At 37.3% G+C, this 26,901-nt stretch overlaps 1 protein-coding gene and 1 pseudogene across 5 annotated transcripts; both read left to right on the top strand.

The window, feature by feature from the left end:
• Positions 1-32: 32 nt before the first annotated feature.
• pnut (septin 7-like protein pnut) lies at positions 33-17,756 on the top strand. Of its 5 annotated transcripts, none has more exons than XM_090157582.1 (12): positions 33-177; positions 992-1,023; positions 12,115-12,442; positions 12,520-12,626; positions 13,256-13,356; positions 13,422-13,674; positions 13,736-13,828; positions 13,893-14,041; positions 14,104-14,214; positions 15,130-15,265; positions 15,332-15,495; positions 15,741-16,169. In XM_090157582.1, exons 1-12 carry the CDS (start codon positions 165-167, stop codon positions 15,814-15,816), a joined length of 1,563 nt encoding a protein of 520 aa, XP_090013708.1. In that variant the 5' UTR covers positions 33-164; the 3' UTR covers positions 15,817-16,169. The 5 variants fall into 5 exon arrangements, with proteins under 5 accessions (XP_090013708.1, XP_090013709.1, XP_090013711.1 ...); XM_090157583.1 differs by having other exon boundaries at positions 992-1,024; positions 12,122-12,442; XM_090157585.1 differs by lacking the exon at positions 992-1,023 and having other exon boundaries at positions 38-177; positions 12,122-12,442.
• Positions 17,757-24,485: 6,729 nt separating this feature from the next.
• On the top strand, positions 24,486-25,115 carry LOC149926715 (uncharacterized; annotated as a pseudogene).
• The last annotated feature ends 1,786 nt before the right edge of the window (positions 25,116-26,901 follow it).

Below are 26,901 nucleotides of genomic sequence, written 5' to 3'. Positions count from 1 at the left end.
ATTTTATGTTCAGCCTCAGCATGGCAAAATTATTCATGTTCCTCGAAATAGGAACTTTGTAAGGTAGATGGCGGAAGTGTCTATGCCGGTTTTCATGTTCAGTAATTAACGGGAAAAAAGTGAAAGGGCGGGCTACGGGATTGTCCCACGATAAATTCTGTAAAATGCAAGAAAGAGGTTAGTATTTGGTTATTTTTAAGTACCTAAAATGTTTTAAATTTTGACTAAAAACCAAAGAAATAACTGTAGTATTATTGTCTGTTGTAAACGTTCGATTCGGGTTGTCATTAAGTTAATATCCTGTAGGAACTAAGAACCACCTTTTCGAAGAAGCCTAGGCCTAATATGAGTCAGAACTGTCAAGCCTTTGTTGAAAATGGCAAAAATTAAAAAAGTAGGCCTATGGATTTTGGACCCATGTAGTGTTGGAAACGGATATTAAATCATATTTGGCAACTCCATAAATATATATTTTTTGGCTTTTTCAACTGTATTCTTAATTCGATTAAAGCTTAAAACATATTTTATTTTATATAGATGGTTGAATTTTGTTAAAATTTTGCAGGGCACTGTACAATCAGTTGCTGAAATTCTGTAGGAATTAGATTATTGATTTTTGTTTTCACACTTCTGAATTTCATTTGTCAGCATACCAAGCCTTGGACGTGACTTTGGTCATTGTCAAATAAATCCTTTAATAGCTAATAAAGGGGAATATTACAAATATTTGTTGGTTTGTTTAATTACTTCCCCAATTGGCTTAAGTTCTAAAGTTTATTGAGCTGGCAAAAGGCGAAGCGTTCTAAATAATAGTTTACTTAGTCATAGGTATAAGAGCTAATCTTTAAATCTTTTCTTTATCTACCTCCTTTTATAACATATCTCCCTCTTCTACAATTCTATTCTTGAATTAAATACTTTACGACTAAATTTAGGTAAAAACTTGATTAACTTTCTTGCAAATTCTAATTCCTCTCGCCATTTTTTCTAGATTTCCCAAGTTATTCTTCTACGAGGAGATACGGTAAGAGAGCATAATGTTTTTGCTTCAATATTGCATGCTTCTATTTTGCTCTATTACCTTTGTTTAACTGATGTTTATTTTACTTGTGTTCTATTAATTTTTATGGTCTAAATTAACCTGTTTTCTAGTTAAATTCTATCCATTATTACACAAACAAATGAATGTTTGTGAATTTTGTCTTTTCTTTTATCCTACTACCATTTTATATTGGTAATCCATACTGCTTTTCCCAAGTAAGTTATTAAACATATTAAGCATGTAGCCACTCTTTTGAAATAGTGTATTTCTTAAAGATAAATTTTTTGACTTTCTACCTAACTTTAAAATAGGTTAAATACATTTTCTATTTAGCATGAGTAAATAGTTTCGTGTAGATTACCGTGGTAGTAATATAGTATGATATGACAAAAACTTTTTTATAGTATTTGTAGTTGTATAAATTGAATAATTTTGTTGATGCTCCAATTATTTGTAATTTAATCATTGTTTTTTGGTACCACTCTAGTTTCGTTTCACAATAACTAAATTTGAATGTTTCCTGTACCTGTAGATGGCTTTATGTAACTCATTAGGTGCTATGCTAACTTAGCAATTTTGTTGCACAATCTTTTCATAACTTAATGAGAGAGAGGACGGTAATTTAGATGTAGGGGTGTCATTATGGGTCCAGATAGAACTAAACTTGGAATGCAGACTTTTTTTCTATCCCTCTCACTTCTAAAAGCTAAAGTTACTGACAATGAGGCCTTTTGAAGAGCAATCCCTAGCTCACTCTACCCTTGAGGTCAAAATATTAACGGCGGCGTCTTGATGCTTGCCTGTCAAATGCGCTTTAAGTATTTCATGCCAGAACTTATTAAGACGTAGTTGGATACATATACCAACGTATTTTCTTCAATTACGATATATCCCTTAGTTTCACAATATTTAAGTTCTCAAAAAGGACTATTTCACTTGGAAACGGTGCCAGATATTCTCTTTTATGAAAATCTCCGTGTATGTCTAATCTGTAACGCTACCAGACCTTGGTGTAGTTGTGTTTCAAGCATTTTCTGTTCCCACCCCACTATCGAGATATCCACTTGTACTTCCTTTGTAGGCTTAGCTTATTATCAGAAATGTGAAACTCTAAATTAAAAATATATAAACGATATACAACTAAAAGGAACAAAAAGATAACTTTTGGAATTGATCCGCGACTGATCTGGAATTATTTTATTTTCATGCCCGTGCACCTTTTCTTTTGATCTTTTGACACCATTATGGATTTGTCCGAACATCCAACAGTGAGTACATGTTTTTTTAGGGTTTTTTTGTATCTGGGGTTGGATTTTCTTGATTGAGGCTAGCTCGTTTTATACATTTCCTTTCAAATTTTGAGAGGAAGTGTACAGTGACTCATTATCAGTGAAATTTCCCTGTTTTATAAGTACCCTTGTAATTATACAGCATGAAATTTGATTGTGTATGTTCTTAATGTTCTAAAAGTTAAAGCATTGATTGTTTTCCCTTGGATCAAATTTTTTACTTTGTTATACTTAAATTATTAAATAATTAAGTTTTGTATTATACGTTTGAAAAGAATACACTTAAAAGCATAACTGAATAGCCCCCTTTTTGCCGAAGGTAATTGGAACGCCCCCTTCTCTCTTGCGGAAGATAATTGGAACGCCCCCTTCTCTCTTGCCGAAGATAATTGGAACGCCCCCTTCTCTTTTCCGAAGATAATTGGAACGCCCCCTTCTCTTTGCCGAAGATAATTGGAACGCCCCCTTCTCTCTTGCCGAAGATAATTTGGAACGCCCCCTTCTCTCTTGCCGAAGATAATTTGGAACGCCCCCTTCTCTTTTCCGAAGATAATTTGGAACGCCCCCTTCTCTTTGCCGAAGATAATTGGAACGCCCCCTTCTCTCTTGCCGAAGATAATTGGAACGCCCCCTTCTCTTTTCCGAAGATAATTGGAACGCCCCCTTCTCTTTGCCGAAGATAATTGGAACGCCCCCTTCTCTCTTGCCGAAGATAATTGGAACGCCCCTTCTCTTTTCCGAAGATAATTGGAACGCCCCCTTCTCTTTGCCGAAGATAATTGGAACGCCCCCTTCTCTCTTGCCGAAGATAATTGGAACGCCCCCTTCTCTTTTCCGAAGATAATTGGAACGCCCCCTTCTCTTTTCCGAAGATAATTGGAACGCCCCCTTCTCTTTGCCGAAGATAATTGGAACGCCCCCTTCTCTCTTGCCGAAGATAATTGGAACGCCCCCTTCTCTTTTCCGAAGATAATTGGAACGCCCCCTTCTCTTTGCCGAAGATAATTGGAACGCCCCCTTCTCTTTGCCGAAGTGAATTTGGAACGCCCCCTTCTCTTTTCCGAAGATAATTTGGAACGCCCCCTTCTCTTTTCCGAAGATAATTTGGAACGCCCCCTTCTCTTTGCCGAAGATAATTTGGAACGCCCCCTTTTCCTTTGCCGAAGATAATAAGACCGCCCCTTTTCCTTTGCTTAATAAGGCCGCCCCCTTTTCTGTGGCGAAGGTAATAAGACTATACCTTCTAATATTAAAGACCACCCAAATTCCCCTTACCAATAAGCAGCCCTTTATTATCTGAGGAACTTTAGATAACAAAAACTTAACGTATGGATTGGGTGGAGTACTTTTAGCGTACGCACTATTTACACTGAACAAAATATCTTAACAGCTTTGATTTATAACGGTTCGGTTAATCTTTAGTACTTGACCATGAATGCTTAAGTTTTGACCCAAAGCCAAGGTCGATTCACAATGATAGTTACGTCGAATAAAATATATTTTAGCCGCCCGCTGTTCGAACGTCATTTGAAAATAAGCATCGCGCTTTATTCGATTAAAGGTTCCTTTTTTGTAAGAAAAATTATAAGCGTAGCCGATTTCGGTGAAAAGGGGGAATATTTCCTTTACGGTAGTGAACTTTTACAAAAGTCCACCTGCGGGTCAAAATTAGTTTGAAAACTTAAACTGATTCGTGAATCGTTTCTTCACGATTTCTGGACAAGGATTTTACTCATTTTGAACGCGCCCACCTTCGCGGCGCTGTTACGGAATTCTCGGGAGTTTCACGGCCACGCTATTTACAAAAATTAATTTCTGAAGGCAGGAAATTGAACTTTGTGGAAAAACGGAGGGCCTATCTATTACCGCAGGGGCGCAACACTCAAACATTTTCTCTCGGAAGTTTTTTATCTGTGTTTTCAAAGGAAAAACTAACCTTTGATAACACCCCAACAGGTGCTCGCGAAATTTCGGTGGTAGGCCCAAAGAATATTAATTTTTCACCATTGATTCCAAATTCTGTCTAGATATATCTCCAACGGAATTGATTTATTTAATCACTTCCCGTTTGTTTGTTTGTTACCATTGTTCATTTAAATGAGCTTTTTGGTGTGTTTAATCAGGGTTGGTTGATTTGGATCGTTTTATTTAAAAAAATCGTTGATTTAAAAATACCAAAAATAGGTTATTAAATTACATAGAAAAACTAAAATATTAAATTTAATTAGGATTTAATTTAATTCAAGATTAGCTAACTGATAAAAATTAAAATATCCGTTAATTACACAGGAAAAAGTCGATTGATTTAATTAAAAAAAATCTTTAAAGTGACAACCCTGTGTTTAATTAAAGGGATTATACAATATTATAAATCCGGATCTTCAACCGCAATTTCAAGTGTTTTTCTGATGTGGAAAATCCGAGGGGACCGACAAATAGTTCTTTTTATAAAATAACCTTGGCCATCCTGTTGAAATGTTGCCTCCCCGCTTCAGCTGTGGATCCGTTTCCTCTCCCACTAAAGAGTTTATGAACTCATTCTTAGGCATTGACTGAACTATTTCAGTGCAACATTTCAACAAGTTGGGCAAGCGAAAAGACATTTTATAAAATCAACTATTATTTTAGAAATCTTAACTTCGAAAAACTAAGCCAAAATCAGTTTCAAAATCTCGAAATCAGCCTTAAAAAACCACAAATCAACACGAATATTGAGCTCTGAAATTTGCAAATGTCGAAACCCTCGTTAAAACATGGGTGACGATATGTCGCACGCAGTAAATATTTCTTAAACAAACTAAATGAAGTTTGACCCTTTACAATTTCTTTATCTAAAGATTTTTCGTTAGAAATATTAAAATTCTTTAGACTATAGATATAGAGCTCAATAACGTCTCTAAAGGGTTCTTTAGATTTTCTTTTGAATGTTTTGTATCGGCTTTTTTGACTGCAATATAATCTCGAAAAGATTTCTAATTTTAACTTTTAAATTGTCCAAAATCTGTGGGTGTAATTTTAAAATAGTTAAAATCCGGGTTTAAACCTCAGGTTGGAATTTTATAATAGTTTAAAAAAAGCTTTAATATAGATCTAAACCTCAGATGGGACTTTCATAATAGTTAAAAAAAACTTTAAATTAGATCTAAACCTCAGGTTGGAATTTTATAATAGTTCAAAATCAGGGACTGAACATTAAAATAGACCTAAATCTTTAAAACCAAATCAAAATCTCTGGGTGGAATTTTTAACCAGTTTGGGGTTGAAATTTGAAATAGAGCTAAATATTTAGATGGAATTTTATAATTTCAAAATTTCTAGGAGTTGAAACTTCAAAATAAATCTTAACTTTTCTTATTGAATTTTAAAATAGTTCAAAATCAAGTTTTGAGTTTTAAAATAGGTTTAAATATTTAGGTGGAATTTTAAAATAGTTCAAAATCTGGGTTTGAATTTAGGATCTAAATCTCCGGGCGTACTTTTAAAATAGTTAAAAATTTGGGTTTGAATTTAGGATCTAAATCTCCGGGTTTACTTTTAAAATATTTCAAAATCTGGGTTTGAATTTGGGATCTAAATCTCCGGGTTGACTTTTCAAATAATTCAAAATCTAGGGTTTGAATTTGGGATATAAATCTCCGGGTTGACTTTTCGAATAGTTCAAAATCTAGGGTTTGAACTTTAGATCTAAATCTCCGGGTTGACTTTTCCAATAATTCAAAATCTAGGGTTTGAATTTGGGATCTAAATCTCTCTCCGGGTTGACTTTTCGAATTAGTTCAAAATCTAGGGCTTGAATTTGGGATCTAAATCTCTCTCCGGTTGACTTTTCGAATAGTTCAAAATCTAGGGTTTGAATTTGGGATCTTAATCTCCGGGTTGACTTTTCAAATAATTCAAAATCTAGGGTTTGAATTTGGGAGCTAAATCTCAGTGTTGACTTTTCAAATAGTTCAAAATCTAGGGTTTGAACTTAAGATCTAAATCTCCGGGTTGACTTTTCCAATAATTCCAAATCTAGGGTTTGAATTTGGGATCTAAATCTCTCTCCGGGTTGACTTTTCGAATTAGTTCAAAATCTAGGGCTTGAATTTGGGATCTAAATCTCTCTCCGGTTGACTTTTCGAATAGTTCAAAATCTAGGGTTTGAATTTGGGATCTTAATCTCCGGGTTGACTTTTCGAACTGTTCAAAATCTAGGGTTTGAACTTAAGATCTAAATCTCCGGGTTGACTTTTCCAATAATTCAAAATCTAGGGTTTGAATTTGGGATCTAAATCTCTCTCCGGGTTGACTTTTCGAATTAGTTCAAAATCTAGGGCTTGAATTTGGGATCTAAATCTCTCTCCGGTTGACTTTTCGAATAGTTCAAAATCTAGGGTTTGAATTTGGGATCTTAATCTCCGGGTTGACTTTTCGAACTGTTCAAAATCTAGGGTTTGAACTTAAGATCTAAATCTCCGGGTTGACTTTTCCAATAATTCAAAATCTAGGGTTTGAATTTGGGATCTAAATCTCTCTCCGGGTTGACTTTTCGAATTAGTTCAAAATCTAGGGCTTGAATTTGGGATCTAAATCTCTCTCCGGTTGACTTTTCGAATAGTTCAAAATCTAGGGTTTGAATTTGGGATCTTAATCTCCGGGTTGACTTTTCCAATAATTCAAAATCTAGGGTTTGAATTTGGGATCTAAATCTCTCTCCGGGTTGACTTTTCGAATTAGTTCAAAATCTAGGGCTTGAATTTGGGATCTAAATCTCTCTCCGGTTGACTTTTCGAATAGTTCAAAATCTAGGGTTTGAATTTGGGATCTTAATCTCCGGGTTGACTTTTCGAACTGTTCAAAATCTAGGGTTTGAACTTAAGATCTAAATCTCCGGGTTGACTTTTCCAATAATTCAAAATCTAGGGTTTGAATTTGGGATCTAAATCTCTCTCCGGGTTGACTTTTCGAATTAGTTCAAAATCTAGGGCTTGAATTTGGGATCTAAATCTCTCTCCGGTTGACTTTTCGAATAGTTCAAAATCTAGGGTTTGAATTTGGGATCTTAATCTCCGGGTTGACTTTTCGAACTGTTCAAAATCTAGGGTTTGAACTTAAGATCTAAATCTCCGGGTTGACTTTTCCAATAATTCAAAATCTAGGGTTTGAATTTGGGATCTAAATCTCTCTCCGGGTTGACTTTTCGAATTAGTTCAAAATCTAGGGCTTGAATTTGGGATCTAAATCTCTCTCCGGTTGACTTTTCGAATAGTTCAAAATCTAGGGTTTGAATTTGGGATCTTAATCTCCGGGTTGACTTTTCGAACTGTTCAAAATCTAGGGTTTGAATTTGGGATATAAATCTCCGGGTTGATTTTTCGAATAGTTCAAAATCTAGGGTTTGAACTTTAGATCTAAATCTCCGGGTTGACTTTTCAAATAGTTCAAAATATAGGGTTTGAACTTTAGATCTAAATCTCCGGGTTGACTTTTCCAATAATTCAAAATCTAGGGTTTGAATTTGGGATCTAAATCTCTCTCCGGGTTGACTTTTCGAATTAGTTCAAAATCTAGGGTTTGAACTTTAGATCTCTCTCCGCTTTGACTTTTCGAATTAGTTCAAAATCTAGGGTTTGAACTTTAGATCTAAATCTCCGGGTTGACTTTTCAAATAGTTCAAAATCTAGGGTTCGAACTTTAGATCTAAATCTCCGGGTTGACTTTTCCAATAATTCAAAATCTAGGGTTTGAATTTGGGATCTAAATCTCTCTCCGGGTTGACTTTTCGAATTAGTTCAAAATCTAGGGTTTGAACTTTAGATCTCTCTCCGCTTTGACTTTTCGAATTAGTTCAAAATCTAGGGTTTGAACTTTAGATCTCTCTCCTCGGATGAACTTTTAAAATAGTTCAAAATCTGGGTAGAAACCCATAACCTTTTTGGTAAAATTTAAAAAAAAATTAAAATAAATCGAGATACGTCGTTAAAATCGTGAAAATGTGCCAATTTCCGCGATTGTTTCATCACATAACTTACAACTTGAAAATCTTAGTTACGGTTTCTTCTATATCTATCATATATGTAAGAAAAGAAATACACATTTGAATCCTATAAAATTATTTCAATCCTTTACGTTTACACCACGATAATCGGGAGGGGGGTACTACGGGGATTATATTTGAATTTGGGAGTCACATTTGTCTATGGCGAAACTAATCGGATTGCGGGCAAGCAAGCAGATGTAAAAACTTCGCCAAAATTATCCAAATTACACATATCCCCATCCTCCTCCGAGAAAGAGAGAGAGTCCTCGATCGCACTCCCTCAAATCCCCGAAAGGTCTCGCAACCCCTCGTGACTCACGCGGGACTATAATTAAAAATTTTCGAATAGCTTCTTCGCCCCCCGCTTTGCCCCCTTTCTTTTGTTTTCTATTATTTGGCCAAAGACGCATTTTCGCTCGAGAAAGAAAGAAAAAAAAAACAGGTTGCGGTCTTAACCCTTTTAATTCTTCGGCTTTTCAAACAATACCTAAATATGATTTAGATAAAAGTCGGATCCGGCCCGATCTGTACCCCGAAAACTTTCGCCGATTTTTTTTGTGCCTTTTCAAAAATAATAGTTTAAATTAACATTATGCCAATGAAAACGTATTACTACTATAAGGTATTGAATATAATTTGTTTTATTTTTAAATAATTTTAACCTAGTCTTTAGAAAAATCGAGCTTTTTCCTTGAACCTTTTGACTTTACCGATTGCGTTGTTTTTTTTTTAATTTAAAGTATTTAAAACTATCGTAGCCGTTTCCCTATGGTGGGAGGCGTTGCCACGAATAATTGGGTAGCGTAAAATCGCGTTTATATTAAAATTTCGTACTTCCCCACAATGCTTAAAACTCTCAGCTACGTCCTTTTGTAAAATCATAAAACGGAATCAAGCCTTGTCAATCTTAATAATAATATTAAATTGAACTCAACTAGGGTTAATTCCCGCTTTAATTATCTGAATTTAAAGCTTTTTCTTTCCCGCAACCACGTCCGCGGGGATTTTAAATTGTGTAGAAATTAAAAATAACTCACCCGTTTCCGGAATTATTAACGTTTCGTATTTTTTCCGTTTGGCCTCGTAGGTTATCTTTTATAATTAGCGTCATCCTCGTATCTTATCAGACGGGGGTCGTGTTGGCCAAAAATACCTCCAGACGCATTCCCCCAAAGTCTGTTCTCCTTGTCCTCGTATTTGTCTCGCAGATGTTTAGATTTTGACGCGAAAAAAATCTTTAGCAGTCCTCTGACTTCCGAATCCCTGGGTGTTGCGATTTTAGCGCAATAGCGGCGACTGAACTATCGTCTCTGGGGATATGATCGTCTCTCATTGTTTTTGCGTCGTTTTTATACCCCCACTAATTCCCCATAGCGTGGTACAACGTAACTCATTTATGTATTCCGTGCCGCCCCCCAGATTACGGAGAAACCCCGTAAGAAGCTACGCTTGACGGACATCGTCTTAGTCCACGCGAACCCATCCTTAAACCAGGTCGAAAACGGAAGTCACCGTAGTTTGATACCTCTTTCGTGACCATTCTTTAATGTAGTCAAGTTCCTAAAAGTCCCGTCGCACGACAATATGTAGGCGACCATGTCCCCGAAACAATGTTCTTTCTTTTCGTCGTTTGGTCTCGCGTGAGGAGCCGTCGGGTATTTGGACTAGATCGCCCCGTGCTTTTTTTTGTGGGCGTATCCTTGACGTTATAACTTATATTATTAGGAAAGTGGGGGGGCGAAACGTTGCTACTTAGCATTTTCTCGCGCGTCGGTCAAGCGGTAATCCCCGCGCATCCACAAAAAGATAGCCATCTCTCCCAACCACGGCGGCCAGGCGAGTCACTGGCGGAAGAATGTTTCGGAGATGACGATAAAAAGTTTCGCGTCTCTTCGCGATGAGGATAGCACGCGAGTTCTTGTCGTCGTCGGCGGTATCCAATTTCATTACCACGCGTTTTTCGGGGAATACCCCCTACGAAAAACCAACGTGTTAAAATTTCAACCCAAAGTTTCTATAACCACTAATTAATCGGTATCTCTAATGAAATGGTGTGGTGTAAAAAAACTTGATGGTTTTTCGGCGTAAACATTTTTTATGGCGGTTTTTTTTGCGGTCGCTTACCATAATGGTTTATTATCGGATGATTAATGAAAAGTGAAGCCCGCTTGACTGTGTTTACGAGATAGAATCGCGCGGTGTAAACTTTGTCTATTGATAGAGAGGGCCCCCCCATTCCCGACGATGAACCGACCGACCGGAGTAACTCCGTCCCGTTCCGCGGGAGCCTTGGTTTCGGTGGAAGCCAAGCAACTTCCCGTCGCGTACCCCGGACGAAAATCCCCTCGAACGACCTACACGACGACTACCCCTGGTAGGATACTACCCGTCGGTACGTCTTCTTCCAAATCGGCGTATTTGACGGATAGAGATACCGTCTCGTCGTTCTCGTCCACTCTGTATCCGGCCCCCGCCGTCTCGCTGTCGGCCCTGTCCCGTTTCCCGACCTCCGCCAACCTCCGCAAAGAAACCTCGCCGATCCGGAGCCCCACGTCCCCCATGTCGGTGCACGCCGTCTACACCTCTCCGTCGGGGACTTACGGCTCTTACGGAAGTGCCACTTCCGTCGCTGGTCAGAGTTCCGCGGGGCCCTCCGGTTACCGTTACGCCAGCGTCGATCGCTTGACCCAAAGGTCCAAGATCTACGACAGCGGTCATACCCCCGCTAGTCAACCCGGGGCCATCGCTAGCCTCTCGTCCAGCGCGGTTGACCTTCATAATCAGCTTGCTGCGGTGAGTCTTGCGAGTCTTAATTACCCCATCCACTCTAATTTATTTCAATTGTAAAAACAAGTCGAAGTATCCTGAAATTTAATCATTTCTACTTGGTATCTTTACGCGTTTCATTGATGATAAAAATCCTGTTTCGGAATTTTGTAACTTTTCCCAGAGATGATAAGGGCTTTTGAAAGCTGTTATATTTGACATAACGTCATTTTATTAATACGGAAAAGCCCGTTTTATCGAATGTCCCTCGTTCGCCGAAAAGTGAAACGTTTCCAGCTGTTAGCGAATGTTGTAAGTTTCGATGACCTTGTTTATCAGAGAGCGCGATTCTAAGGGAGGACTTTTTCCTATACGCACCCCCGCTTCCTTTCGAAGCGTACAGGATGCCCGCGTTGTGTCACTTGTGTCTGTTTTAATGCACTCCAATTTTTTGAGTTTTCTCCCTCTCAGGCAGACTTTGGGATTAAAAAAAAATATATTGAAAAGAAATTGCGAAAAATTGATCGCGTCTGTTACTGTATATAATTTACATTTACATGAAAGAGCTATTCAATATCGGGTCTTTGAGTCTGTCTCGCACAAATTTTTATAACCAATATAGCTCTTAAAACATTTCATTTTATGGTTATAATTGGATGAATATGGCATTCGTGGCAAAAACTTGCAAAAATATTAATTAAAAACTATCCCAATTTAAACTTATCATCGCAGTCACAAGTATTCTTAATTAATCTGAAATTTAACCAGGATCTGTCAATTTCAATTGACCAAATATTTTACCCAAGGCACTCCCCCCTTTATGGTCTTACCCTCCTGTTTTCTGAGAGGTATTGTTCATAATAACACAATGGGTCTATTGTTTTAAAAGTGCGACTACCTTCAATAATATTTTTTATTCAATTTAATAATTTGGTTGTTGTTGCTAGGTTTTGTAAATGTAAAAATTTTAAATGTGTGTTTTTTTTTACTTTCAGCTCTCAGCTAAGAGAGAGTTATTTTTTCGAAATGATGGTAGCTCAGCCGCAACACCCAACGGAACAGCGGTAACTGCATCAACGGGAGTTACTCCAAATTCAGCGGGCAGCGCAGCACTGTCTTCCACCTTGAAGGACGGCTTATATGGCCGTGACAAAGACAGAGATGGTCCAAGAGATAGGGATAAAGATGGTGCTTCAACAGCATTAGCCCTTTCTACCGGTTCCAGTAAAGACATGGAAGGCTACGTAGGGTTTGCTAATTTACCCAACCAAGTCTATAGGAAGGCTGTCAAGAAGGGTTTTGAATTTACGTTAATGGTGGTTGGTAAGTATCGCTTTATTTTCAACTGCAATTAGCCTTATTGATAAGCAGATATTCATGGACCTTTAAATTTTTTATAGGCGAGTCAGGTTTAGGAAAATCAACACTTATAAATTCCATGTTCCTGACCGATATTTATTCAAATGAATACTTAGGACCTTCTTTAAGGATAAATAAGACTGTTCAGGTTAGTTTTTTTTACGTTTTGGGCGCTTAATTGTTTTAAATATCTAATTTACATTAGGTAATAATAATAATTAGTAAGGGTTATTAGGTGTTTGGCACCGTATTCTTAAATGGATGTGTGAGGTTTTTAGTAAATTGTCTGATGATTCAATGACTCAAATGTGGCAAGATCTTAATGACAGCCACTATTATCCCCTTCATTAGCTACCAAATTTCCCACTTTTACCTAGATTTCTAGACTGTCATTATTTCTGATTAGAGGAGACTGGGTTCGTGCCTCCGTAGCATGTGTCGATGACATTGAGTGAAAGGTGGATTGATTATTTTTCTTTGCCGCTTAGTTTGCGCTCACCTCTCATGCGAGCCTGCCTCTCCAAACTCCCCTACTTCTCTTGCCCCAATAAGGCATATAGGAAATTGACTTCCTGCGTGTGCCTTGGGGGTAATCATGTCCATCCTAATGGTCTTATCCTATGTCAAGGCATTTTAGAAAAATTAAGGCAAAAACCTTTTTTATAACTACCTTTACATTTCCTTTGTCGGAGGTATTTGGTTTGCAATTAAGTGCCCTATTGGACAAATAGCTTTTTTTTTTCTACATTTCACTGAAATAATTCTTTCCAAAACTAGGTTGAGGCCTGTAATGTAATATTAAAAGAAGGAGGTGTTAATTTAACATTAACTATTGTTGATACACCGGGTTTTGGCGATGCTGTTGATAACTCCGAATGGTTTGTCTTTTTTATTTTGAATTGGCGATTGAGAGTGCTGGTGTTAAGAATTGTAATCTTTAAAGCTGGGCTCCAATAACTAATTACATTGAGTCAAAATACGAAGAGTATTTAAATGCAGAGTCTCGCGTCTATCGCTCTACAAATCCAGACGCCAGGGTGCACTGTTGTTTGTATTTCTTCGCTCCATCAGGACATGGTCTCAAACCCCTTGACGTAGAATTCATGAAACGTCTACACGACAAAGTTAATATCATTCCTGTCATAGCCAAAGCCGACACAATGACACCGGAAGAATGCTCTACGTTCAAACGAACAGTAATTATATTCAAATAATTGTTCTTTTTCTTTTTTGCTAAATTACTTTTCCCATGGATAGATTCTTAGTGAAATTGCTCAAAACAAAATTAAGATATACGAATTTCCCGATTGTGATGATGAGGAAGAGAACAAACAACAAAAGATTTTGAAAGTAATTTAATTTTTGTTATCTTTTTTATGGGGTGTGAGGAAAAACTTAAGTTTTTCTCTTCCAGGAAAGGGTACCTTTTGCAGTTGTAGGTAGTAACACAGTTATCGAAGTAAATGGAAAGAAAGTTAGAGGCCGAAAATATCCTTGGGGTGTTGCGGAAGTAGAAAATATGGAACATTGTGACTTTATTGCACTTAGAAATATGTTAATCAGGTAAATGTACTTAATTTTATTGTCATTACATGGTTTTTTGCTCTAATATTCACTATTTAAAGGACGCACATGCAAGACTTAAAGGATGTAACCAACAATGTGCATTATGAAAATTTTCGGTGTCGAAAATTAGCCGGTGTTGGAGAGGGAAAACAAGCTAAATTATCCAACAAGTAAGTTTTACTTTTGTAGTTGTAGAACTTCATTGTAGTTAATTTGCTGAAGGTTATCTGATAGTAAGCGACGGATGGTGCAAAATTTATCCCATTCAGACTGAACTGTCAGGTGATGTTTAGCTATTACACCATCGCCATCAATGGTTTTAATTCAACAAGAAAGGGGAATTGAGGGAATTGATCAAATCGCGATATAATCGCACCCTAACCACTAATATATTAAAACTGCCTGTGTAGCATTTTGAATAATTTATTTTACGTAGCTTCAGGAATGTTCATTTAAAATCACAATCACTATTATTTTATTAACATTCTTTGGTTTTTTTTTCTAAGCATGGTTCATTTAATTTGGTTTTGCACTTCAGAAATTCATTTTGGAAATTTATGCCCCAGAGTAATATTTTCTCCCCCATAAGATCAAGTTCTGCTAATAACAATAATTTTAAACGTTTAATTTTTATCAGTGTTTGCCCTCAGAGGAGTGTGAACACTTATATGGTGTTCTGGTAAGTTAACAGTTTATAAGAATAAAAAATGTCCATGAGGCATGAGTTCAGATTTCGTTGCCCCATTTGGTTTTCACGAAAAAAACAACACCTAGTGCTTTTTTCTTACTGATTTTGTTTTCTCACAGTTGTTCAGGCACGAAGTGTGGTAGGCTGCTTTGGAAACATGCTTGATAATATATTTTCAGTTTTTTAGTTGGCCTGATTAACGACTTTTTTGGGGTAGACAATAGTATTGAGTGTGTGAAAAAACCGGACATTTGTTTGTTATACCCTTCAGTGGTTTTTTTGAAGTCCCGAATATTACGGCGCTTGTTTTTATTTAGTAGCTTTGTTTGTAGTGACAAAGTTTTAGGTCATTCCTTGATTTAACGAAAATTGTTCTTCCTCTTTGACTTAATTTTAGGAATCCATTGGCTCAGATGGAGGAAGAGAAAAAAGAACACGAAAATAAAATGAAGAGAATGGAACAAGAGATGGAACAAGTTTTTGAGATGAAAGTGCGGGAGAAAATGCAGAAGTTAAAAGATTCCGAAGCTGATGTAAGTTTTTATTAGTAATCAGCTTAACAGTCTTAATTCTAATATTAAATTTATTCTAAAATGTAGCTCCAAAGACGCCATGAGCAGATGAAAAAGAGTTTGGAGCAGCAGCGTCAAGAGCTCGATGACAAACGAAAAAATTTTGAAAAGGAGAAAATGGCATTTGATGTTGCAAACAAAGATATTGAAGATGCGTTACGGCGGATGTCCTTAGATACAAACTCGAAAGAGTAAGTTTTCAATCTTTTTATCACAATTTCTTACTATGCGTTTTACTGTGTCAAAAAACATGTGGTGTAAAAAATACAAGTTGGCCGTATCGCGTTTGTTGGCGTATAAGCAGCGAAAGCTTTTCTGTTTTGGTTTTAGCAGCTTCTATATAAGCTTCTGGGATTGGTTTCTTTTGTTTTGCGCCTTTTCTCCCTTATGAAAACACCCTTAAATAGCTAAGATTAGACCTTTTTTTCTAATATAGGTCTTGGCCATCTACCAGCGGTGTTAATCGTAATCTTAAAACAAACACAATGCCATCTCAGTGCAAACAAATGTGATAGTAACACGAGATTTTCGATAGAAATATGTCAAAACGGAAAATTTTAGCTAGTCTTTTTTTTAAACTTAAAAGAAAATTATCAAGTGTTTAAGACATTCCTTAAAGGTTTATAAATACTCAAGAGAAATTTTAAGCATTAAATGCAAATACTTTAGAGTTTTCCAGTATTAGAGCGTATTACCAAAGTTGTATTGTGTAAAATCTATCTTACGCAAGTGCCTTTATTTTAAATTTGCCAATTTTTAAGAGAATTTATTCAAGACACCATTTTCCAATAGACTTGTCAACCCTTCCTTTCCTATAGATCCACTTTTTTCTTTCATTCCCTTTATTTTTTACTACAATTTGAACCTGTATTACCTCCAACATGCTATTTTACTGTAAATGGAAAAAGAGCAGCATGTTGAAATAAACTTGTTCCATTTTCATTTTATTTATTTTTATTGTAAAAACGTTGGTAGTGGTGGTAAAATGTACTTCACAGTACTATATTCTTTAAAAAAAAAATCCCAAGCATGATATTTTACTCGATGTCTATTATTATTTTAACAACTTTCTTTACTAAACAAATAATTAGTCCCTTTTCCTCTCTTAATACCTGTCTATTCTTTTTTCGAAAGAAGCTTCGGAAGTTCAAAAATAAAATCCTCTGATTCTTTTTGGACAAAACTACTTTTCTCTATTTCTTGTTGTATTGTTCCTTCGAACAAATGATTTTTGTTCTTTAAGTTAAAGAACCTTCGAAGGTACATACCTTTCTTAACTTATAGGCCTAGTGCTTATAACATTTAATGCTCCAAACTAATAACTTGGAAGGCTTTGCTTGGGGTAGGCACTTATACATCATCTTATTGTGTTTTTTAATTTTATCTTTAAAATATTAAAATCATAATTTATTAATCAGTCTCAGATATTTTTTTAAATAGTTCACTTTGTTTGCAATAATGACCTAACTTTTTAAACAAAAAAAATAGAATTATCCTATTTATTTATTTTTATTGTATTAGTGTGTAACCAATTTTAATTACCAATTAAAGCCTTTCAGTTCGATTTTGAAAACTTCCAAGACCTACCATTATAATTCGTTTTTAATTATAAATATTCAACATGTTTTAACATTATTTCAGACAATTGGACGGGAAAGAAAAGAAAAAGGAGAAGAAGAAAGGTTTATTTTAGTCAATAGTTAACAAAACCTTTTATTTCTCTATCGTTGAGTGAGAAATTAAATTAAATCACGTCACAAATCTTCGAGAATTTTTTTGTTCTCGCTCATTCCAATTTATGAAGAGATAAAAAAAAGCTGCCAGCGGCATTATCTAAAAACTACTGAAAAACTTTCCAAATGCTTTTAATTCAAGAAAGGTTTTGTCATTATTTCATTCGCTTGGAAAGAGACTAGTACAATTTTTGCGTAGTTCCTTAGTAATTGGGGGAGAAAAATATCAGTTCTTAAAAAAATATATGTAAATGTGTTTGATCAAGACCTTCCTTGTAAGAGGACTTGAACAAGTGAAGTGTTAGTTTCACTTCGTAAGGGAGATATTTTTATCCTGAAAATAATTGAGAAAGAAAAATTCCCCCTTTAACTTTTAATGATATCTTTTTCAGAGTTTAAATTATAAAAAAACAAAATTGGACCTTCGGGGTAAATAATTATTGAATAAGAAAAACCTAGAATTCTTTTTGGGGTACTATATAATATTTCCAAGAAAAAGTAATATTTATATAAATTGTGTAAAATGATTTTTTTTCTTTCTGGCTTTAATATTATATTTGCACTTTTTTTTACAATTTCCTCAATTAAATTTTTTAACATAAATGCTGCTTGGGCTTGATGAAACATTTACACGATCCCAAGGCAGGACTTAAATAATATAAATAGCGAGATCATTATTTCAGGACTGCTTTTTATATTCATGTGTAATATACATAAAAGCAATGTTTTTAAGTTATTTTATATTTGTATCGAAATGAAAATCTGTATTAGGTGTTGTGATGAAGCCTTGTGTTACGTATTTGACAAAGTTATGCACAAATATTTAAAACTTGAGAAATATTCGACTTTATTGACTTCCAATACCTTGTCCTCCAGTTATAATTAACTTTTAACAAAAAATAACGTTTCAAAGATTGCTAAAATGAATTCTTTTTGTAACACTTAGTTTCAGTTCAAAAATTTAGTAGTATTGGACAGTGCAATATTTCTTTGAATTTTGTATTTTTTTCGTTGCCTTTTAAATGTTTTGACTTTTCGGAAGACTTTTGTCTTTTCCGTCCGATTTTGTTGAAAGTTGCGACATTTTTTCACTGTGGGTGAATTAGACACAAATACAAAGGTTTTTGGAAAACAACCCCTCTACGAGATCTACCTACAGTGTGCCATACAGAGTGTCATTTATGTAAACTTGGGGGGAAAAGTAACGTTTAAGCCGAATTTGCGGGCGTTTTCTACAAGATAAACCTAGTCATTTGGGTTTTTTTTCATTCAAGCATTTGATACTGCATTTTACCTCGTTTAACTGGCACTGATTTCAAACCAAGGTGCCAAAGCTTGCTAGATCGAAATACTGGTGAACCGTTTTAAGAAATGGTGCAATTTTGCAAACCAAAATATGCCTTATTATCGTGAAGGGGTTTTAAAACAACATAGGTGCTGCAAAAAAAATGGTTTGCTGTTATTTCTTTCGCTTATTTTGCTCATAAAATGCCTTAGAATATTTAACGCATCTTAGCTTCATTAGCACATAGCCTCATAGCATACTAAAATTTGTAAAACGTAGTGTTTCAAGTGTTTGCCTACCAATAATTATCATGATTCCCAAAAAAAAGAGCATTTTTGTATTGTTCACTTTGTACAAAAATAAACTTGGCATCGTAGTTAATATAAATTTTATTTCCACTTTTCTTAATTTAATTTTTGCTACCAAGTTTTAACCAATAGCAGGGCCGGCGTTAGGGGGGGGTAAGCGGGGCAAAAGTACCCCGGGCCCGGGCCGCCGGAACGGGTGCCTAACTAAAACTATCTGACTATTTCCAAAAAAAAATAAAAAATTGGAGTAAAAATTCCTGGGGCCCAAAAATCCTAGCGCCAGCCCTGACCAATAGTATCATAAGTGTATAATATTGTAACATAATGCAAAAGTTTTACTGAGCTATTCACAAGACAGACTGCATTACAGGCTTCGTCGCCGTTTTGCGTCCCCTTGCTAACGCGTCACACTTAGCCTTTGACAGCGCCTCGCTAGGAGGGGATTTTCTTCTTGTGATGACGTCACTCCGTTACTAGCTCTCAGGAAAATATTCCTTAAAGTGACAAACTTATGGAACAATATACTCTTTTTCGCGATATTTTCTGGGCGCGTCCATGTTTGGTTTTCCCCCTTTCAGCCCCATCCTCCATTATGGATACCCAAAGAGTTAATGCTAGACTCCCCGCTAGGGCAGAGGCAATGGCCGATGAGCGGGAGGCAAGTAAGAGGGGTAAAATAAAGGCGCGAAAAATAGAAATATTTACTGGGCGCCACCATTATCGTACAGGCAACCGACGAGCAAGCGCTCTACCGCAGAAATTTCATCCTCCCAAAACCGGTTTTTTCATCACCCTCCCCTACGTAGACTGTAAGGTAATGGCGGTCGATTGGGGTGGCGCGTTTAAGAGTATAGATTCGGGAATATTTAGGTGTGCCCTGTTTTTCGCGCATCCGCAGAGGTTACGCCTATCTTTCTCGATAGAGGGCTAATTACAAACGTTTTTGTAGTAGTTTTTGGGGAGCGCTATTTAATACATGCAGTAGCTTAGCTATAGGGGGCCTGCAACTGTACTATCCAAAGATTTTATAAAGTCGATCCGACGGTATTTCCGCAAATCCTTTAGAATTGATTTTTCACTTCCAAATAACGATCACGCGTTCGCCGTTTTCCCAGGTGGTTTTTACGCAATAATTAGGTGTTACTAAAACGGCGCTTTAAGTCAGCATGTCGCGTTTGAACAATCGGGGTCGGATTAACAGATTCGGCATCCCTAAGATCATCATCTTTGAAAATGGACGTTTGCACTTCCCTTTACCACCTCGGAAGATTTACCGAAACTAAACACGATAGTACGTCTTGCTGAACATTTGCTCCACGATGATTAAAGACGGGAAAGAAAGCTCAAAACCACTAGAACGAAATACATCCGATGCCATTGTTGATTGGGTTAGTTGCAAAAGTTGTAAGAGATGGAAACACCTTTTGGAGATATGAAATTTGAAGACATTACTGACATTACTCCTTTTACCAGTAAATTATGGGCCATTGTTCTTGTTCAAAACACTCTGAAGTGAGCTATCACTCCTCAAAGATGAAACAGAAAGCCTTACACGGTCACCTCGCAACAAACTACCTCAGTCCGCAAAATTGATATCATAGCTTCCATAATGTTATACTGTCTCGAATCACGCTTTACCAAACTCGAACTATCGCATAAATCAAACAACAGTTAAGGCTAGTTCCCACTTGGCGAATTTTCGAGACGGATAAAATTTTCGCGCAACGAAAAAAGACGCGTTTTTTCGGTCGCTGGGGAAGCGGTTCTCACTTTAGCGCGAAAATTTAAAAACGCTGAAAACAACTCGTGCGGGTAATGTTTTAGGCCTAATATAAAACATCAGTTCAAAATGAACCAAATGGATGTTCCTGTTGATAATTTCAATAAATAAACGATTCTATTCGTGAGATAATTACCTTTACTTCAGTATCTTGGCTGAGCTGCTTTTCTAAAGACCTAGGCTTAATAGGTGACGGACGGGAGCGGAATAGATCGCTTTTATTCAGTTATCGGTGTTTTATAAAATGGCGTAGCTTTTATAGTAGTTTTACGTCAGTAATGACGTAAGTCATCGGAAAAACCGACCCTTCCAGCCGATGACTTCGGTTAATAACCGATGAATATCGTGACGTCAAAACCGGAAACGCGCAAAAGTGTACAGTAGAAACCATAGAAATCTCATAGGTAACTAGAATGCTGCCGCCTACGGCCGAGCTTGACGCCAGTTCGCCTTGAACCTTCAGCCAATGAGAGGCCGTAGAGTGGTTCCGCCAAGGAGGATAATAATCCTCCTTGGTTCCGTTACTATAGCGGGAGATAGGTGACGTCATTCTCTCCGGTGACATTAAATTCTTGGCAGAACCGCTCTTTGAGCTCTGATTGGCTGAGATCTGGCGTCGTCTGCCACGGCGTTTGGGCCATTTGCCAGTTACACGGCAGCATTCTAGTTACCTATGAGATTTCTATGGTAGAAACCGATGTCACCGATTAGTAATCGGTGAGTCCGATGAGCTCTGCTGAACGCAGCCCAGGCTATGAATTAGATTAATAACCATGTCAGGTATTTGGAATTAGGCGCGTTTAGTTGGAAATCAGGCCCTGAACATTGAATTAAAATTTTAAAGCGCTAGTGCTAACCATTCTCGAGTTTTTAGGAACATGACATACAAGCAATCGCAATACAGCGGGGTAACGCCGCGTCGGTGTTGGACACTTTTCCACCCGGAACCTCCCTCGCGGAATATCTTTATTGCCTGTAAAGCCATTTTTGTGTCCTTCTATGTTTTTAAATGTCTTTCTAATTGATAAACTAAACACTATAATAAATAAATAAAAGGACAAACTTTAAGACTTTTAAGTGACGTCCTAGTTTATTTGTGGGTTAAGGAGAAAAGGGGAAAGGTACTATTCATATTCATTCACTTTCACATTCTTTTATTTTTGTTTATTTAATTTTAGTCGAACTTCCGACAAATTTTATTTTTTTTATTTTCTGCACAATTAAAACAACAACTTTTTAATATTTTTTTTGAAGTTAAACAATATTGTCTTAATCGAATGACGTGCGGTCGTTAAAGAAATCTTGTTTTAGTTTATTTCCTACTCCCACGTAGGGGGGGAGCAAGTCGGGCAGCGCGAAGTATGAATAAGACAATGGACGCTTCAATAAAAGATACTCGGTTTCTACTCCCCTTTCCAAATTCATCTGGGAAGGAGCTATTTCCGGTCGGTCGGTTAAACGGTTAGAATGGCTAGCCAAAAAGTCATATTTAAGCCAAATAGAGACGCGTTTTTGCCCTCATGATAATTTTGCGTCAGATAAGAAACGCGTCGCTCACGTGTATAAGGAACGTACTAATGTTAATTTTTGATAATATATTTTAAGGTAAATTATATAATGTTACTAAAACTAAGTATAAGAAGAAAATATTATTATTATTATCATCCTCTTATGGTATAAATAATTAAAATTATATGTAATATTTTTATAATACCGGGCAATTTTAAAGCTTCTCGTGGAGGCAGAGTTAATTCTTTTCGTATAAAATTATATTTTGGAAAAAGATGAAAACTGATTCCTTTAGAACTAAACATTACTTTTGCAGTGTACGGTATGCAACAAGTGTTTCCTTTTAACCAGGTAACTTTTTTGGCATGTTAAGGCTTAGCAAAAAACCGATGTTACGTTCGAGAAAGTTTCCAGCTTTCTAATATTTCAACAAGCACTATATAAATAATAACTTATGAGTCCTGGCTGTCGGAAATATTACTTCTTGGCCATTTCTGGGAAGATGTTTTATTTAAGCGGCTATTGGCAACATTTTACGCTCTCTCCCACCCATCGGATTGTGGTTTGTGCGGCCTCGTCTGGCTCAGCGCGTTTGTCCCTGTGAGTATACCGTATCGCTCCTAAAATATTACTATTTGTAAATATTGTTTTTTAGTTTTAATTTGTATTTTTAAAATATTACTATTTGTAAATATTGTTCTTTAGTTTTAATTTGTATTTTTAAAATATTACTATTTGTAAATATTGTTCTTTAGTTTTAATTTGTATTTTTAAAATATTACTATTTGTAAATATTGTTCTTTAGTTTTAATTTGTATTTTTAAAATATTACTATTTGTAAATATTGTTCTTTAGTTTTAATTTGTATTTTTAAAATATTACTATTTGTAAATATTTAAAATTAATCCTGTGAGCTTAGCTCATCCCTAATGTAAAAGGGACCCCAAGTTGGGGTGGGAAAATAAAGATTTATTAATTCATTCAGATGCGACCATTGCAGTGAAGCCTAGGGCTGGTCCAACGGGCCGTGCAACACCCGGTATAGTAAAAAAGCGGCACAGCTCTTCATTATCCCTGCAAACCAGGCCAGATAGGACGTAACGACAACAATCTATGTATCCGGCTGCTTCTGCTAAAATTCAGCGTCGCCTACACACTGGCGAGATAAATCTCTATATTAGGAACTATAAAGTCGTCCCAAAGCTCTTCTCAAATTCCGGACTTTCCCTCGTCCTTCAACACTCACCGCCCTCCTCGCTACGCCGAACAACCACTTAAACTTGTCACCACACATACCAATAACATCAACCCTAAACATCCATTACTGCCTTTGCGAGAAGCATATCCTGAAACCCAGTCCGTCCGCAACCTTTTTCGAGACCCGGCCTATGTCAACAAAACATCTCAACTCTGCCCATCCACCAAGCAAGAACACTGTTTCTCCAAATTGCGTTCATCTTGGTCAACGCTGGATCCCAGCAATATTGGCCGTGTGAAAACTCTTTCGCACCAACACCTCATTGTCTACTAGCGAATTCCCAAAGTCTTCGCTCACAAGAACGCCGTGACGAACTTACCATTTTTGTTACACTACCATCCCAGATGCTGAAGTGGATCTTCCTAACTTTATCCTTTTTCGTACTGACAGACAAACGAATACCACTGGAAGTTATACAGCTTTTTGTCTCAACTTTGCACCGATCTGCCCATGTCTCACATTCTTATTTACACAAAACTGTATAAACTGCGCACAAATTTCATACAATGGGTTGGACTTTTTAGTCATTGAACTCATTGTGGCACCCACCTCGTTTCTCGTGATATGCGTTTATCGATCACCTTGCTTTAAAAATAACCCTGATCTGTTACACCTATTGGAACACATTGAAAATTGTGCGACCTTAAAAAACCTTTGCCTAATAGTGATTGGTGATGAAAACAATACCTATATTGACTGGTTATCTCTCAGGAACTCTGTTACCACCAAAGAAAAAGATGAAGACTTTCTCTCCACTCTTGACTTACATTTCTTCCACCAATACGTTCGATCTCATACTCACCACAGAGTATCTCTGACGTTAAATGTCTTTCACCATTGAGTCCATTGATTATAATAATAATCCGACGTGAAGTACATTAATCTATGAGCAAAAATGTTCGGGACCAGGCAATAAGCTGAAACGGGTGGCTTGTTCACATATTAAACATTATAAAAGCGAGTCAGCGAGGAAACGTTAAACGCGGAGGCGATGAGTTTTGATTGACAAGCGAGACTAATCGCGGTCCGGTGAAGAAGTGGTTTCAGAGGGGAAAGGAAAAAAGCGGTGTGAAGATCCTACACTGCTCACGGGCTTATCCCGGAAATATATTCAAACTCGGGAACACCTGACGACTATACCTGAAGTCCCTTTTCAAATTTGAAAATTGCAAATGAAAATCCAAAAAAAAACAAGTCGTCACTGGTCCGGCAGCAACGTACCTTGGTCTCCAAATTGATGTCACGAGGGATGGGTTAGTCTTTCTTCGTCAGAGCGCTTACATTGGACCAGTCCTGGAACGTCTCAACATGGCTGAGTATAAACCAGTAAAGACATCAGCTATGGTTCCTGGTTTGAGCGCTGAAGATCAGAAACCGTTCGAGTCGTCGACCTTGTACGCATCAGCAATCAGAAGCCTGCGATACGCCGCCATGGGCTCTAGACCAGACATAGAGTTCGCCGTAAATCGTGCCTCTCAGGCGATGGAAAACCCGACGATCGCAGACTGGAACGCCATCAAACGAATATGTCGCTATCTACGAGGAACGACGAATCTCGGGCTGCTATATCGATCAGACGACGTCCTTTCCATAGTCCCTTATTCCGATGCTGACTATGGTGGCTGCGAGAAGACCAGACGTTCTACTACTGGTCTCGTTTGTCTCATGGGCTCCATTCCGGTCACTTGGGTCAGCAAGAGACAGCACTCAGTCAGTCTTTCAACGACCGAGTCAGAACTGATGGCAGCTACCGAGGCAGCGAAAGACGTCGTGTGGATCAAGTCAGTCATGACAGTCATTGTAGTTTCGAACGGCGAAGTCCCAGTTCTACGAGTTGACAACGCCGGTACAATCAAGCTGATCCGCAACCCCGAGTTGCACCGTCGGACGAAACATATAAGCATTCGCCAGTTCTACGTTCGAGAACTGCCCCTGTAGCACATGAAGTCGTTTTAGGGTCGGGGTACGGTCGAAAAGTCGCTTTATAGTCGACGACCAAATACCGACCTAAAAACGTCCGAACGTTTTTCGACACTAAAACCGTAAATTCTTTTTTGGGACTATTTATGGTCGGTATGCCGACCATTATCCGACTTAAAATAGACCTTAAATTTAAAAGATAAATAGTCGATTTAAGGTCGGGCTTTGGTCGAAAAGTCGCCTTTCGGTCCTGGTCCAAATACGGACTCTAATAGTCCTAAACGTTTTTGAGAATTCCTCGTGAGTACGTTTTCGGTCGCTTTTAAAGTTGGTATAGCGACCTAGCATTTTGAACCACTAGCCGAATCTAAGAGTCTTATCATTGGAACTATTTAGAGTCCAAACGCCGACCTTGAATTGTAATAGCTGTCATGACTTGCAAAAGACATGACACATTTATAGCCCGAGCAACGGCCGACTTATATCCAACATTTATTTGCCAATTAATCGCTCAAAACTGTGAAACTTTGGCGAATTAATAAAACAAATTGAAATATTTTTAAAATAACTTCCTTTCTGTATTATATTTTTTTGAAAAAGATTATATATTCAATCTGAGAATGTTTCCGTATTAAAAATCTCTCAGCTCAAGTAGGTTACATTCGTTTACCTAAATATGTTAGGCTAAGATATTATTAATGAATATTCATTCGTTATTGTTACTAAACTCCAAGAAACTATTGAACTCTGTACTCCAGATTCAAGAGCTTTCCGATTGACGGAAATAAACTCATTGTTTCACTCCCGTTCATGGGACTATTTATATAGCTATATTTACGGTTTTATTTGGTTATTTTCAGTCACATAAAATATCAAAAAGTAAGTCGTTTCGACGTAATTATACAGTACATTCTAAGTCGGGATAACGTCATTTCGGGGTCGGTTCTTAGGTCTACCTTTTGCCGACGTCGGCCCGACTCTAATTTGCTACCGGGGATATTTACAGTTGGTTTTCTGGTTAGAGGGTCGGCAATTCGGGCGTGTGTAAAGTCGGGCCAACGTTGTTTCTAAGTCGGTTTTGTAGCCAGTTTCAGTTGGGATGAAATCTTTAGGGTCGGCCGACTCATTTACCCCTAGGACATTTGGACCTTCAAAAGTCTATCTCGCCGACGGTCGGCCGACTTTGCCATTTAAGTACAAAAGCCTACGTCGGCCCGACTCTGATTTGCTACAGGGGTGGTTGATAGTGGGAAGCTTGACGTCGTCTATGTACCAAGTGAAGATCAACTAGCCGACATCTTTACAAAGAGTCTTCCAGCTGAAACATTCATTCGTCTTCGTCAGACAATGAATCTGGTCGCATTATCTCAAGTCTTCATCGAGGGAGAGTGTTGAAGATATTACGATGAGGACTCTCGACCCGTACTACATCTAAATCCTTGAACTGCGTGCGTTGGTCTGGGAACTGGTTCCTGGCTGTATTGCCATAACAGAGACCTAGTTAAATAAGGACATATGTTCTGAATTGTTCCACATTCCGGGTTATAATTCCTTTCGCTCCGATTGTGATTGGTCAAGAAGTGGCGGATGTGTTCTGTATTTTCGATCGCACCATGTGGCAACTGCTAATCGCTCCCTAACTTCTCAAAAAATTTGGCTTGCCAAATTAAACTTGATAAAAAATTATTTATTGTGTTATGTTGCTATCGTAGCCCTTCGGCGACTCCTGAGTTCGTGAAGATTTTATTGGGGACGATGGAGAAAGCCTGCAAGTGTGCTTATTATGGGGGATTTTAACGCGCCT

This window comes from Leiobunum rupestre, chromosome 9 (assembly GCF_980474605.1).
Source record: "Leiobunum rupestre chromosome 9, qqLeiRupe1.1.hap1, whole genome shotgun sequence".
NCBI classification, from domain to species: Eukaryota; Metazoa; Arthropoda; class Arachnida; order Opiliones; family Sclerosomatidae; genus Leiobunum; species Leiobunum rupestre.
This window is presented reverse-complemented; position numbering and strand designations above follow the sequence as displayed.